The 15,192-nt window shown below is 53.5% G+C and overlaps 5 protein-coding genes across 5 annotated transcripts; 1 reads left to right on the plus strand and 4 right to left on the minus strand.

The window, feature by feature from the left end:
* Window positions 1-138: 138 nt before the first annotated feature.
* PV08_06986 (uncharacterized protein) lies at window positions 139-3,054 on the minus strand (the record flags this gene model as incomplete). Its single annotated transcript, XM_016381319.1, has 1 exon — window positions 139-3,054. One exon carries the CDS (start codon window positions 3,052-3,054, stop codon window positions 139-141), a length of 2,916 nt encoding a protein of 971 aa, XP_016234421.1.
* Window positions 3,055-5,549: 2,495 nt separating this feature from the next.
* On the plus strand, window positions 5,550-8,724 carry PV08_06987 (uncharacterized protein; the record flags this gene model as incomplete). The annotated part of the gene is made up of 2 exons (XM_016381320.1): window positions 5,550-8,158; window positions 8,253-8,724. The coding sequence occupies 2 exons, from the start codon at window positions 5,550-5,552 to the stop codon at window positions 8,722-8,724; spliced, it is 3,081 nt and encodes a 1,026-aa protein (XP_016234422.1).
* Window positions 8,725-9,616: 892 nt separating this feature from the next.
* Window positions 9,617-11,499, minus strand: PV08_06988 (uncharacterized protein; the record flags this gene model as incomplete). The annotated part of the gene is made up of 2 exons (XM_016381321.1): window positions 9,617-10,687; window positions 10,795-11,499. The coding sequence occupies 2 exons, from the start codon at window positions 11,497-11,499 to the stop codon at window positions 9,617-9,619; spliced, it is 1,776 nt and encodes a 591-aa protein (XP_016234423.1).
* Window positions 11,500-12,558: 1,059 nt separating this feature from the next.
* PV08_06989 (uncharacterized protein) lies at window positions 12,559-13,326 on the minus strand (the record flags this gene model as incomplete). The annotated part of the gene is made up of 1 exon (XM_016381322.1): window positions 12,559-13,326. One exon carries the CDS (start codon window positions 13,324-13,326, stop codon window positions 12,559-12,561), a length of 768 nt encoding a protein of 255 aa, XP_016234424.1.
* Window positions 13,327-13,891: 565 nt separating this feature from the next.
* PV08_06990 (uncharacterized protein) lies at window positions 13,892-14,944 on the minus strand (the record flags this gene model as incomplete). The annotated part of the gene is made up of 1 exon (XM_016381323.1): window positions 13,892-14,944. One exon carries the CDS (start codon window positions 14,942-14,944, stop codon window positions 13,892-13,894), a length of 1,053 nt encoding a protein of 350 aa, XP_016234425.1.
* Window positions 14,945-15,192: the final 248 nt, after the last annotated feature.

Here is a 15,192-nt window from a genome sequence, read left to right on the forward strand (position 1 = left end):
GGCCGCCTAACTCAAACCCTCTGTGTCCTCGTCTATTCACAGTGAAGCACCGGGTATGCCGATTTCTATCCGCATATCCAATCGGAAAACCGTCCCACGTAAAGGAAAAATGTGTGCGCCAGGTAATGATACCAAGCCTCACGGAGCAACGCTCTGACGCCAACGATCTATCTGTGCTCGTTGCTTGGGGTCAAGTGGTGGTCCACTCATCGGATCTTGAATGTAGGGCAGAGCTCCATAACCATAGGGGTAGCCAGCCATAGGTTGTTGCATATGCATTGGGATAGGAGCACCATACAGACTGGGCGCAATTCCTCCAAATCCACCCCCGTTCGTGGCCACGCCGTTGTTTTGGTAGAAATTGCCGTAACCTGTGTTCATATACGCGCCATGCTGCTGACCAAACCCCCAGGTACCAGCATGACCAGGCTGCATTCTCATGTGGGAAGGCGGAGCGGGTCCATTAAAATTCAGCAACGGTCCTTGCACGTGAGAATTGCGGGTTGCAAAGCCGTGGGACTCGTTTGACACTTTTCGATCCTGGACACCAACTGGATGAGCTTGCAGTATGTCGGCGAGGCTGTGCATGGACCGCAGCTGTGGCCTAGTAGCACTGGCCGCACTTTCACCGCTCACTTGTCTGCCATTGCGTAATGCCTCCTCCTTGAGTCTCTTTCGTCTCTGACCTAATGTCTCCTCTGGGTCGGGAGTAGTAGAAGGTAGAGCTTCACTCTTTCCCACGTTCAAGCCGAGCTCTTGACTCAATTCTGCTGCAAAATTTCCTTCATTCGCGTGCTCTTTTTCCTCCTTCAATCTAGCAATGCGCTGAGCCAGTGTCTCATCTTCATGCTCAGGGGGAATGTCTTCAGAGAGACCGGGGATTTGTTCGATGTAAGGGGCTTTCGTCTCAGACTTCATTGATTGGAGCGGCTCGCCTCTCAGTCTGGCGCGTCGATGACTTAAAGGCTCGTTGTCTTCCATCTCTCGCCGTTCGAGGAGTCCGACAGGTCGATGTGCGTTGAACGTCTCCAAACGATCCTTTTCTGGAAACAAAAGGCCGAGAGGAACTTCGTCGTCGTCAAAATTCTGCTTATCAGCCTCATCATGGTCTTCCCAAGCCAAAGTAACATGCTTGGTTTTCCGGGCCTTCTGTTGAAGCTGGGTGACAGCATCGAGCTCCAGCAGAGTGGAGTGCATCCCGTTAGGAAAGGCATCTGCCGCGGTTCTATTGCGTTGTTTTTGATGGGCTTTGCGCATCTGTAGTTCAGCCAGCAGAGTGGTCGGAGCAGCAAAAAAGCCTTGTGGAGCAGCATCTTCAGCATCGTCTTCACCGTCAGATATCTCATCTTCATCAGGCGCTAGAGACTGCGCTGCCGCTCGATCAATTTCATCGTCACTGGGGTTCTCGTCGCCGTCCAGCGGTGTCCTAGAGCCTTTGGACTTTGAGCGACCTAGAGCGGCACCGTCCAGACCTGTGCTGGATCTTTTGGATTTCAACAAGGTGCTCAGGGAACTTCGACGTTTCTTCTTCCGTTGTTCTGTGGATTGCATGCTCTTTCGGGGAGATCCAATTTGGCCATACACCTCCTTGCCCAGATGACCAGCAATGGGATGGTCTGTGAATGCACTGACTGGAGCATAGGCAGCTGCATCCAGTATATCGTCGAGAGTACGAACAGCCGAACCATTCTTCAACTTGAGATCTTGTGTAATACTTGGCTGCTCGAAGAAAGCATTGGCACGTAGTTGTGGTGGAAGATTTAGTGAGCTTCTACCACCGGGCAGTTTCGTGTTGTCTTGATCAGCCAGCCACGGTGCTGATTTGCGCAAATCCTCTGGTATAGCAGATATACCTTGAAGCCGCCGCCTTTCACGTTCGCTGAGGTCCATTCTAGATAGTCTCTGTGGTAGGTTCAGCATGACGGGAACAGGCGCCGGATAGTAGATCATGCGCTCGCCCGGTTGTGCTTCTCTGAATGCCTTGGAATCTCGCGCCAGTGGAGGTTGCCGTAAGGAAATGTGGCGCGATATAGAATCGCTGCGGTGAGACAATGCACCTGAATTGAAGTAGACGCCATCAAAATCGTGGAAAGCTGCTTGAGCCTGTCGGTAGGTATCATTCGAGCTCGAGGTCGGTGGTCTATCCTCTGCAGACGAGTCAATCGAAGCACCCGGTGATTGGACAAACTCTTGATCGGGAACGATGGCAGCATCGGAAGGACGAGAGGAGACTCCAAAGTCCAGTGGACGACCTTCTAGGGGAGGCTCATTCAATGGTTGATCATGACGGCTACCCTTGGACGAGTGGCGGTCAAGATTGTGCTGCTGTTGCCGTCGTCCCGAGTGTATCGAGCCTGTCGGAGAGGTGATATATGCCGACGGTGAATATCCCCCTGACCTGGCTGTTTGATTGACTCTGAGAATGGAATTCGACCATGAACTGCTCGAGAACTGCCTTTGGACAGTGGAATGTCCAGGGTTGTCGAAGGTAATAGGCGCGGACGACTGTCTTTCCAGACGTCTCTGGTCTAATTTCATCTTGGTCAACTCCTCTTCGAGACTCGAAGTCATGCTCAATCGCTCAGCGCTCTCTTCCAATTTTTCCACATTCTTGACAAACGCCCCTTGCAGAGTGTGTAGATCTGGAGTTGGGTGATTGAGGGGGAGGTCTCGGCTGATAGACGCGGTCCGAATTGGGGCTTGTTCGGACTGGTATGCGAGGGCGTCGTCTTCTACAGGCGCGGGCGCCTTCGTGTTCAAACCTAAGCCCTGTGGTGTCCGCATGGGCTCGTCGTAGTCGTCGTCTTCAACCATCTCATACGACTGCGACGAGCTCAAAGACTTGAGCAGTTTCCCGAGATGCGCGCCACCGCTGCCATCCGCATCTGCTTGAGGAACATCCGAGTGGTAGCCATCTCGAGACACATGATCGAAGGAGAGTGAAAGAGGAGGACTAGACGTCTCGGGGAGTGTTTGGTCGGTGTGCAGGGTCAGGTCCGGCGATTGACTGTAGATGCCATCGTGCTCAGCCTGCGACACGGCAGCATAGGCCATAATCCGAGGCTGATCACGGCGGGCGATAGACGAATAAGAGGCTATGTGGTTGGCCGGTCGAAGGAGTATGCTATGGAGGTGAGGGTGCGGAAGTCATGCGAGTCATTGCCGGGGGCTGCAAGTCACACGGGAGCGGACTTTGTTGTATTATAGCGCGAGGAGAGAAGGAGGATAACGGAGCCGGGGGTGAGGAAGAAATCGAGAGGCAACAAGGAAAAGGCAGCCGGCGTAGAGAGAGAGACACAAGGAGAATGCAAGCTTGTATTCAGGACAGCGATAAGTGAATAGTACATGCAGCGAAGAAAAGCGTGTTTCCGTGTTTTGCGATAGGGAAATGGGCCATGTGGGTGCACGAGACAAGAGCGACTGGGCTGAGGCTGAGGGCGCAGGCGGCAGTAAGTACCAAGTTCCCGCTAGCAACCAACTAGTCTCCTAGTGCCTGCTAACTTTAGCTACTAACCAGCTATCTCGTTAACTGCAGGTACAGAGGCCCTATACTGCACAGACTCAGCACGGCATCTTCACCGTCACCACCAGACTATCAATCCACCGGAGTACATGGAGAATCTACAGAAACTCAAAGGCTCCTAGTTGGCCACCACGTCTGGTCAATCCGCCCTGTAGGAGTACCCGACATGGGCGTCCCCAGCCGAATTTAGGTAGGGATGCGATACCTAATATTAGGCTAGTCATTACTATTGTAGGGCCCGTGCCACTAATTGGAGCCCCCGGATATGCGCTCTTGAGTCCGGCCATCATTACTCGGCGATGGGAATTCAACAGACCAAAGTCATTGTTGTATTGTAACCCCTGCTAGCTTTATCACCGTGTTTCATCCTTTCATCCCACGAAGAAGTAAGTCGTCAAGATAAGACAGAAAACCAGTTGACAGTCCAACACAAGCTACTGCACTGCGTACACCGCCTTGTGGTTGATTCACCGCCAGCCGAGTTCAAGAACTAATCTGCAAACAGACCTTTATCACCCTGTCTGACTTTCAATAGTCTGTGCAGCATCGACAGATTCACCACAGGAAATACCAAACCTTACTTGGGGATCGATCTCATGCTGAACTGCCTTGTGCGAGACCATCGACGGGAGATTCTCCAGGCACACCAATCACCGAGAGCCTCATGTTCCACTCCCACTCCACCAAACCCAACCCGCTGTCCCTCAAGGTTCTACTGAATTTTGCTGAGAGGGCACAAGTTGTTTCTAGAGTGAGCGACCGCTGGTTTCGAGTCTCACAACAGCAAGGATCGTGTATGCAAGAAATCTGCTGTGATACGCTGCTCTACTCGACGAGTATGGCCATGATCGTATCAACAGTGTGCCAAAGTCGCACAAGCCTGGCATAGGCGATGTCTAGGGAAGTCCCGAGTCCTTCTCCCCCCCATGTTGGAGCGCACCCAGTTCGGAAGCGGCAGCACAGTCTACGGACTACGGAGTACAACTGATAACTGCAGATAAGAGTGATCGACTAACCTTGACTTCATCTCGCTACTTATCACAAGTTGCCAGGATTGTATCTCTGACATGCGTTCCACAGATAAAATGGTGTTCCTCTACAGCAGAGCAGAGCATCCGGCACCGAGACTATCTCTCCTGTCGCTACTCCGTGCAGCGCTTTGCCAAACCCCTGGACGCACTCGATAACTCGTACGTCGTATGTGTCTGGCGGCACTGATGCGAGTGCAGAGTATGGTCACAATAATGGCTAGGCGCAGTGATAATCGAGCGCGTCCTCGAGGAAGTAGAACTCTGAAAGGGAAACGATGCGATCTGTAAAGTTTTGAGGGAAGACACTCAGATCCCCATCATTTTGGTATATAATGTACCATAGGTATACGCACACCTCCGCCTCCCTCACACTTCTAGTTTTTGGTCCTTGGAACAGAATTCAATCAATTTTCAATGCAAAGGGCCGGTGCTCCAACACTCTGTCTGACCCCATCAACACTCTGAGGTTATATTGGCCATCCTTTCATTCAGTCATCAAAGAGAGCATGTTGAGCATTATCTCTACCAGTGATAGCTGTACACACCACCCTCAAAACTACGAACCGAAGTCAGTGTGACACCGCCAAAAGGTGGTGCTGAACTTTGTTGCCCGGAACTAATCCCCGGAGGATTTTGCATTGTTCCCCCGGGGAACCGATATACGGACTTTTGCAAAGCACAAAATACCTGCTACCCCTTCAGTTGATCTTGTCAGAGAACCTTTCACCGCACAGTATATGGAGGCGGACCATGTCTTCACTGCACTGTCAGCGCCAGCGGATCCGTGGATCTCACATTTACGGAGTAAGCAGGCGGGGAACCTGAAGACGCGTGCTCCGCTTTTTGTATTCCGGACGCGTCGCGTCTTTTTGATAGAGATAATTCACACAAAGCTGCGGAGCACATACAAGGCTACCCAGCATCGGTCTTGATGTTCCTTTACAATAGATGAAAGCTACCTTACACTGTCAGAGGTGCATTAATAGTCGTACCTCATGTCCAAGCCTGTCAATCACCAAGAACAGCACTGCACAATCCTCCCTTCATCTCCCAGACTACCAATCCTCAAAGACCTCCATGACCGACACGATCGCAATGCCGAACCATTCATGACGCACGAGATCAAGAGCAGTCTACCATTATTGTCCACAGACTCACCGCCCTCCTCAGACGACATGGTCTTCTCCTTGTCTCCCGTGCTGTATCCGCCCAGCTCCTCACCGGCGCCTCCGGTGCAGCCTCCCGCAAAGAAACGCAGACTCTTTCAGCCTTTTCCCACCGAATTGCAAAGAAAGAGGCCCAAGGTTGTGGGTGGGTTCTTCGAAGATAGCGATGTAGAAGAGGACCAGAACGAAGACGAAGACGAAAACGTGTCGATTAGAACGGACCCAGAGACAGTCGAACACGCGACCGAACAACAACCCCCGGGAGTTCCAGAAGTACCAGATTCAGCAAGCGACCGTGCCCACCATGGCCCTTCCTCGACACCAAGTCTCCCTCCGTTGCCACGGCCCTTGCTGCGGAGATTGCCACCAAAGACACTCAACGTTCGGACAGCTTCTGGGGCGAACGTGGATGTTCCCCTCAGACAAAAGACCGAAGCGGTGTCATACGAGCGAACCATCGCCCAGCGCTCAACAACTGTAGCCGGCCGGTCGCGAAGATCATACTACGGTGTTGAGATCCACAAACTCGTAGACGAAGCCAGAACACAGCGCCAGTTGGACGATTTCGAAAAGCAGAGGCAGGCAGAGCAGGTCGCCACGACGCCTTCAGTGGAGACTCCTCCGTTGGGGAGGCGAAGTGATTCAGTCGCCTATCAGATGTGGACTGAGAAATACCGTGCTAAAAAGTTCACCGACCTGGTGGGGGACGAAAGAACCCATAGAGCTGTGCTTCGCTGGCTCAAATCCTGGGATGATTTGGTCTTCCCAGGTCACAGCAGACCAAAGCCAACCAAGATCTATGAAGACAGGGACGTCACTGAACAGCAGCATCGGAAAGTGCTGTTACTTACCGGCCCTCCCGGGTTAGGAAAGACTACATTAGCCCACGTGTGTGCCAAACAGGCCGGCTATGAGGTTCTCGAAATCAATGCGAGCGACGACCGTAGCCGGGACATTGTGAAAGGGAGAATCAAGGACACTCTCGGTACAGAGACTGTTCGTGGCATCAAAGAGCATGGTAAAGCGCGCAAAGCTGGGAGGCCTGTCTGTGTTGTCGTTGACGAGGTCGACGGTGTCACAGCCGGCTCCAGCTCTAATGGAGGGGAGGGTGGCTTTGTCAAAGCACTCATCGACCTTGTTCAGCTAGACCAGCGCAATTCGAGCCAGACCGGCAACCAAACCAGTGCCGCGGGAAAGAAAAGAAAGGGTGACAAGTTCAGGATGTTGCGACCTCTGATCCTTGTCTGCAACGATGTCTACGCCCCTTCCCTTCGACTGCTGCGGACAAGCTCGATCGCCGAAATCGTCCACGTGAGGAAAGCTCCAATCGACAAGGTCATAACAAGGATGAAGGCGGTATTCGAGAAAGAGAGCATCGCATGTGAGAATGACGCCGTTCGCCGGCTGTGTGAGAATGCTTGGGGCTTGGCGATGCGCAAACAGAGAGGCCTCGGTACTCGAGCGTCAGGCGAGGGTGACATCCGGGGTGTCCTGGTTCAGGCCGAGTGGATTGCCCACAAGCTGCGAGCGAACGGGTCGAAAACAAAGCTCACGAGAAAGTGGTTGGAGCCACAGCTGGAGAATGCCCAAGCAGGACAGAAAGGTCTTGGACGCGGCGGGGTGCGAGAAATCGTCGAAAGAGTATTCATCGAAGGGGCAGGGCTTCCAGACCTGCCAGCCAGCCTCTCAGCGGACGATAAACGGCTCGTAGCCGAGTCCAAAACAAGCCCCGTAGGAGTTGCCGACCTTCGCAAGCGTGCTGCCATTGCCGCTCTGCGGGAAATGGTCGATACATCTGGTGACCACGACCGCGTCATGGCCGAGTGCTTTGCGACGTATCCGAATCAAGTGTACCAGGACGACGTCCAGCTGAGCAAGCCGAACGCGAGTTACGACTGGCTGCATTTCCACGATTGTTTGTCCAGTCGAGTCTATTCTGGCCAAGAATGGGAATTGACACCCTACCTGAGCACAAGTGCCTGCGCCTTCCACCATCTGTTTGCGGCAGTCGACAAGGGTTCCAAAGCGTGGAACGACGATAAGCCGGACGAAGAGCAAGTGGACGCGCACCCCTTCAGTGGTGACAAGGCCGACTTTGCTGCCTACGAGGCTGAGAAGCAGAATCGCACTCTCCTGACGGAGCTTCAGTCGAGCTTCTCTGGGTCCTTGTTGCGCCTGTTCAGCTCCGTGGACACCATTGCCACCGAGCTGATTCCAAACGTGGGCAAAATGCTCGCGCCTGACGTGAAGCCCGTCGTGATCGGGGGTTCCGGTGGGTCGGCCAGTGTCGCGAGTGTGAGAAAGGACACGGAGAAGATGTGCATCAAGAACGCTGTGCGTACAATGATGGCACTAGGCCTGTCTTTCGAGAAGGTCCGGGTTGAAATCGAAGGTGGCGGCGCCCATTCCAATGGTGGCTACGCCTACCGCATGGAACCGTAAGTCAGAACCACCCGTCGTTTTTGATTTGATCGAGTTCACCTTTAGGGTCACGGTGCGTTTATGCTAACCAATTCCTCCCTCCTCGGTTAGGCCCCTCGATACGCTCCTGACCTACCACCTGGATGGAAAGGTGGCTCCCGTCCGCTACGCCGTGCGACAGGTGCTCGACCAGGAACTCGTCAAGGAGAAGATACTACAGAATTCGGCCGCGAGACACGCTCGTGCGGGAGCGCCGTCGCACCTCGGCATGACGGTCGAGGCTGACAAGGAGAACATGGCGACTTCGGAAAAGGTGGGTGGAACCACACCCACCAAGAATCCCGGGGCGAAGCGAGATTTCTTCGGTCGTGTTATTCTTGAAAGTGCCCATGTTCAAAATGAGACTTGGCTCCCGTCATCCGACGGGGGAAGGAAGTCTCTCTCTTCAGGAACCGGCCGCAAGGGCTTGACGACGATGACGACGAAGGAACAAGGGGCGCGCATCTGGGTCTCGTTCCACGAGGGCTTCTCGAACGCCGTCAGGAAACCGATAACGCTCAAGGAGTTTCTCGATGGGTTTTGATGACGAGCAGCGTCGTTGAATCATCACTTGTCGCATCTCGGTTGTTCCGTTTGCATGCGTATTGTGTCATGTATCGTATGTGCGTATGAGAAAGAGGAAAGAAGAAAACAATTAATTGAGTGTTTGTGTGTTATCGCTCTCTTGACTGCGCGGGTGTGTAGAGAGAAGGCTGGCTCGTTCCGACCGAGTCTTGATCGCTCGGGGGTCAAGAGTCGCACCGAGTGCATGGGATGGAAGCCAGACGACTTCGACTTCTGCCGTGGTCGTACGGACGGTATTCGTCACCACCGTCTTGGTTCGTGAGTAATGCACAGAAACTACAGTACAAGCACAATCAGAGCAGAGCGACAAGTCCCAGAGACTAACTAGATCGTGGATGATGAAGAAGAAGGTCAATTGGCGCCTTTGACTGACGATCCTCCTACCGAACGAGGTTCGGCTCGTGAACGTGCGACTTGCGACTGGGATCCAAACGCACAGGAACTGTCTCGGGGGTTATTGAACAGGCTTCACAGGACAGGCCTTCTGAACTTTGAATAGATCTGGCACTCACGATGAGATATGCCATAGACCCCGCGCCGTTACAGTAAGGTAGTTGAGGCAACAAGAAGGATTCCTCCACGCCCAGCTACCGCCATCTAGTCTCTAGATATACGTACACTCTATAGGCGTACTGGATACCTCTTATCTAGGTACTACTCACCGTGTTCATATGCAGTATGCCTTTGCTGCTCTCTTCACTGCTGCAGGTGTGCTGAAAGCACGTGGGCGACAACTGGTAATCCCTCTACCCTGGACCCCCCGTAGTAGTTGAACAAGATCGGAGCACTTTGAACACCACGAGCAGCCGGCCATTTGTATCTTCTACAGACACCATCTCCCATGTCCACTCTCACGCCTTGCCCAGGCCAACGAGGACCAGTAAGGCGACATTCATGACCACAAGCACCAGCCATATCACAATAGCCAGCGCCGTCACGATCCAGCCGTTTCGCATGTTGACAACTGCACCATCGCGGACGCCACTCCCATCCGGCACAGTCATGATGTAGCTCCGACTCGTGAACCACACCAACGGGGCCGTCACGAAAGGAAGAATGACACTGAGGACGACCTGACTGGCGGTGAGAGCTTGGTTCAGACCGTCGCGACCGATGGCGCCGGCGATGACGATACTCGGTACGATGCTGATCGACCGCGTGATAAGCCTCCGCATCCAAGGTTTGATCGTCCAATGTAGCATGCCTTCTGACACCATCTGTCCAGCCATGGTGCAGACTATGCCTGCCGATGTGCCCGAGAGGAGCAGCGCCAAAGCAAACAATGTCCCCGCTGCCTTGGAAAGATTCTGGCTGAGAAGCCTGTGGATGCCGAAAAGGTCTGCGTCCGTAGCCGTGGTCGAGGGATACAGGGAGGCGCCTGACACGATGAGGATCGCAGAATTGATAAACAGGGCAAACGTAAACAGCGATGAGGCGAGCTCGACAATCGAGTACTTGAGACATGCCCGGATGGCGTAGATGGACGGACGGTATTTCTCATCCTCGTCGTCCGACTCTGCGCCGCCCAATGCGACAATGTGGCCGTTCTGCTCGTCGAACTGTTTCAAGCGTGGTTGGACCACCCCCGAACCGAGGAAAATAGAATGCGGCATGACCGTGGCACCCATGATTCCGCAAGATATGTAGATTCCACTTCCATCAACGACCGCCGCCGAGGGAAGGTAGCCCTTGAACACTTGTCCGGCGGAGGTGTTGCGGATGTAGGACAGCTGGATGCAAAAGCACACCATGACGCCCAGCACCAAGCTCATGACGAAGAACTCGAAGAGACGCAGCCGTGACATGGACCCATCAGGCCGGTAGAAGAGGAGTAGGATGAGCACGTCGACGAGAGTAATAGCACATCCTGCCACGAGGGGAATATGTAGAAGAAGATTCAGTGCGATGGCAGAACCAATGACCTGTAAAGCGATATTAGCCATCTGGGTCAAATAGAGATTTAGACCTACGCCTCCAAGCAGGGCTCAAGGTTATAACGTTCATTTTTTGGGAGGATTCATTTACACACCTCAGCGATATCAGTAGCGATAATGGCCGACTCCGCAAAGAGATACAAGATGATATTTAGCCACTTGGGCAAGTGTTTGCGGCAATTCTCAGCCAGGTCCAGACCCGTCACGCTGCCGAGCTTGATGCACAGCGACTGCAAAAAGATGGCAAAGAGGTTGGACAAAAGGATGACGAAGAGATGGCGGAAGCGTGTTTCGGCGCCGGCTTGGACGTCGGTCGCGTAGTTTCCTGGGTCGATGTATGCCACTGCAATCATGAACCCGGGGCCGATGAACTTGACGTATTTCTGCAAAGTCGTGACGGCCTTTGCAAGTATGCGTCTTGGGCGACTTGTATTCGCATTCGAAGTCGGGAACAATGGAGGCGAGGCATAGTCAGCAGCTGAGGGTGGCTGCTGTTGTTGTTGTTGTTGAAAGGCCGTCAGATCCGCATCAGTCGAGGACTGGTGCTGGTCCTGTGGATCAACCTGGACGATGCTGGGGTCCTTCGTGGCCGTCGCATCTGGTTCAGGGGCGTTGATTGGGTGCGTATTGATTTGCTCCTGTTCGTTGTTGTCGAGGCTCGACTCATTCTCTCGTTGTTCTCGGAGATTCACGATACCATTGAGGTCTGCTCGCGTCGTCAGGTCTCCACTCAGAGCGTGTGGACTCTGGTTCCAGTGTGGATGGTCCTCTGTATCGTCATTGCGTGATGGGCGATTCATTGTGGTCGTGGGCAATTTTGATCGGCTTTGTGGCGTGGTGGACGAGGTGGAAAACTAAGATGAGCGGGTTTTTGGTCGATTGATCTATCGCTCCGTCAAGGATCAAACGCACCAAGCAAAACAAGGTCCTCGTTTTTGAGGCTCAGGACCCTTTGGTGTGACTTATCACTTGTTGAGTGGCAGTGTATTATAAGGATCCTGGCGATTTTCCGATGTGGCCCGAGCGATGCTCACGGTTTGTCCCGATCAAAAACTCGGCACAGGATTTGTATGCGGATTGAGCAAGCTGTCGGAAGGAACGACTCTCTATGAAACGAGGAATGCTAAGTATATCAAGGTCAGGAACATGTCCGCAACGATTACTCTGAGAGCATTACTACAGCCATGCGCGTAAGCGGCCAGGCACGGCGTTCGTGATCCTGGTAGACTTGCAATCTACACCGGAGCTGTGGCTGAAGAGCACTGCAGATATCGGGCCGACAGTGTTTCACCAGGTGAGACGGATAAAATCGTACCTGAACATCGACAGGGACCTTCTGCGTACCCATGATACTATTTGTGACGGCTACAGCCCCTCTCAAGTCAGCACAGTCGTCTGGATTTGCTCATCAACAGCCAAGTAGGGCAGGTCAGCAGCGGACAGCAGATTGTAAGACTATCCCAGATCGGAGGTGAGCGATGCCTAGGGGGCAATTCGCATTTTCTATAGTATCGTTTGTCCTTTGTGTGCATTGCGGGAGCTTCAGAGATATACAATTCCTCAGTGCACAGCACAGATAAACAGTCATCGTCTATTATAGATAGCGCTACACGCATGACCCGGGTGACAGTTTCGCAGTTCTGGATGGATTATTGTTTGTCGTGCCTGCTCCTTGGTTTGTCTATGCTGTATTGTTCAGCCATACAGAGTGCTTGCAAAAGCGAGGTCAAAGTCAAGCGAGGGCCTTTCCGACGTCATGTATCAGTGAATGAGAAAGCTATTCAGGCGAACATGCTCCAAAAAAATGCAAGTCACGCAAGATGATTGTTGTGCTAAATGCCCTGCCACGAGGCGTCATATCAGCTCGTAGTCGTAGGAGAATTGTTGTCGACATCAACCTTGGCCCTCTCATTGAGTTTCCTCTCAGCCTCCTCTTTCAGCTTTGCCGCCTCGACCTTTGTGGATTCGGGAAGCTGACCGAGCGTACCGATTTTCTCAAAGAACCACACGCGGAAACCATCAAACGGTGTGCCGTGACCGTGTGTCGGCTCCAAGATGAAGACAAAGTATATGATGGTGGAGGTGATCAAAGTCTGCTGAAGGATCTTGATGCTCTTGTTCCACGTCGGCCGCGCCCACTTGAGCGCCGCGCGCCGACGATATGTCTTTTCAAAGTGGAACTGCTGCTTGGGGTCGAGGTTGTTAAAGTCCGGGGGCCACCTCTTGCGCGCGCGGTACGGGTTGTTGGTGATGTGGAAAGGAGCTGGCTTGTAGTTGGGCTTGGGCCGCCATCCAAAGAGCGTCTTGAACCACGTCCACGCCGTGAGTTTGGTCGACGTCTCGGTGGCGGTGAAGCGTCGGGCGCGCGGGTGCGCATAGCTTGGGCGAGGAGTAGCGAGTGCCGCAGGAGAAGACTGAGTCCGGAAGGACGAGGATTCGACTTCGAATGGTTTTGGAGACGAGGGAGCGTGGGTGAAATTCGACGGTGCGAATTGAGAGGATTGACGGCTGGATGTTCGGGCCACTGGAGATTGTCGACCTGGTGCTGGTGCCGGCCCTTGTGTGCTGCTTCGGCACTGTCGCATAAAAGTCAAGGCGCGGGATGCGCGCGCCGAACAAGTCACCATGGCGAAGAAGTGCGAGGCTTGATTCTTCCGTGGTCGGTGGATGAAAGGAATCTATGCAGGTGGCTGAGATCTGAGGTGCTGGCGCGAACAACTCAGGTAGCTTGGTGGTGTCTCGGGAAGTAAGGTGGGTAAATTCTACATGTGCAGAATAATCGTGCAGAGGGCGATCATTTTCATGCCAGCCATTGACCAACACCTGCTACAGTGCTACAACATCTCTCAAGAGAGCGACCTTCCCTACGAGACTAGCGGTGGTGACATGAAGCGCAATGAAGATGGTGTACATGGTGGTTGAGCCATCGGCGCCGTTCTCATGAGATACGTACGGATACACATATATTGTACACACACCCGAAGAAAACAACTCATCATCATCCCAACCCTCGGAAAATGATGGCGATTGTGAATTACCACCTCATAACTATCTACCCAACTAACTTCCCTGGGCTAACTGAATGTCGGAGCTCCAGACGTGACCCCCAAAATACCAAGGAAACTCGTTCATGATGATCGTGGGCTAGTGATAACGTATACGTGAACAATCACGGTCTACAAAACGCTTCACTCAGCACTCCTCGGTCTTGACGACGACGTAGCTATTGTCGTCGGTGCTGCCCTCCTCCGCCGCCGCCGCCGCCGCCGCCGCTGTACCCTTGTCGCGCTCATTTCTCTCACTCTCGGTTTTGTGGTTGTCAGCATTATCATCATCGTCGTCCTTGTCCTTGGGGGAATCCTCCTCTCTGGAGATTCGAGTCGGCGACTTCAGCTTGGGCAGATGCGCTTCCAAGTCGCTGAGACGGGCGTTGAGCTGGATCACTGACTCCCACAATCGACCAAGGAGCCTTTGCCGAGGCAGCAGCAACAAAGTCTCGTCGTCAGCCAGTGCTTCCAGCTCCAACCCCATCTCTCCGGAGAGCTCATTCAGTCGGTTGAGCCTCTCGTCCACCGTCACGTCGTCGGCATTGGGGGCCGAGCGTCCTTCAGAGTGCTCACACCACTGGCACTTGTTGTGGTGACATGCCTGACACTGTGGCCAACTCATGATCTCCCCGGTGGCCTCGCACACGCAACAACGGCCCCAGCTTGATTGGACTTGTTCCCCGTCTCGGACCGGAGGCCTATGGACCCGATTTCCTGGCTGCTGCCGCGGGGGACGGTACGCCATTTCTAGAACCTCGGATGAGCCCGCCTCTTCGTCTACTGCCGTCATGGCTACGTCGGGCCCGTCAGCGTGGTGGCTGTGACCTTCCTGGCTGGCGAGGCCATGTGTTGGATGGTTGTCGACGTTGGGATCTTCGTCAGCCGTCATAGGCGAGTCAGGGCCGTCAAGGTAGTGGCCTTCCTGACCATAGTTTGTTTGATTGCTAACGTTATCATCGTGGTCGACAACCGAAGCTGTTGCAAGTGAGGGAGTAGGTGTGGACGGCTCGCCAATCTCCAGGATCACGCTCATGCTCATGCACATGCGAGAGTCCTGTGTCTCTGATGAGCGCGAGGCTTCACCGCCGTTCTCATGATCCTGGAGGAACATGCCCAGATTGACAGGGTGCGAGGTCAGACCGCATCTTTTGCCAACAAGAGTATGATGGGTTGAGGGATCCGCAAGCAATGCGGCCATGTTCCTTTTTTCTTTTTTCCTTTTTCTTTTTGATCTTTCTTGAGCCCGTCGTTGTGAGCAAATTGAAAACAGGTCTCTCTGGCTTTTTGGGTGAGGCGAGGAAGCAGGCGAAAAGAGGAGGAGAAGAAGCATTGGTCGAGAATGAGAGGAGAAGAAGAGAAGGCTGACAGAACTGCGAGGTTCAAGTACTTCCCAGACCTCCAGACCTCCCAGACCTGCCAGAGAGACAGCACAGGATGCAAAGAAGG

Source organism: Exophiala spinifera, assembly GCF_000836115.1.
Source record: "Exophiala spinifera strain CBS 89968 unplaced genomic scaffold supercont1.5, whole genome shotgun sequence".
Taxonomy (NCBI): Eukaryota; Fungi; Ascomycota; class Eurotiomycetes; order Chaetothyriales; family Herpotrichiellaceae; genus Exophiala; species Exophiala spinifera.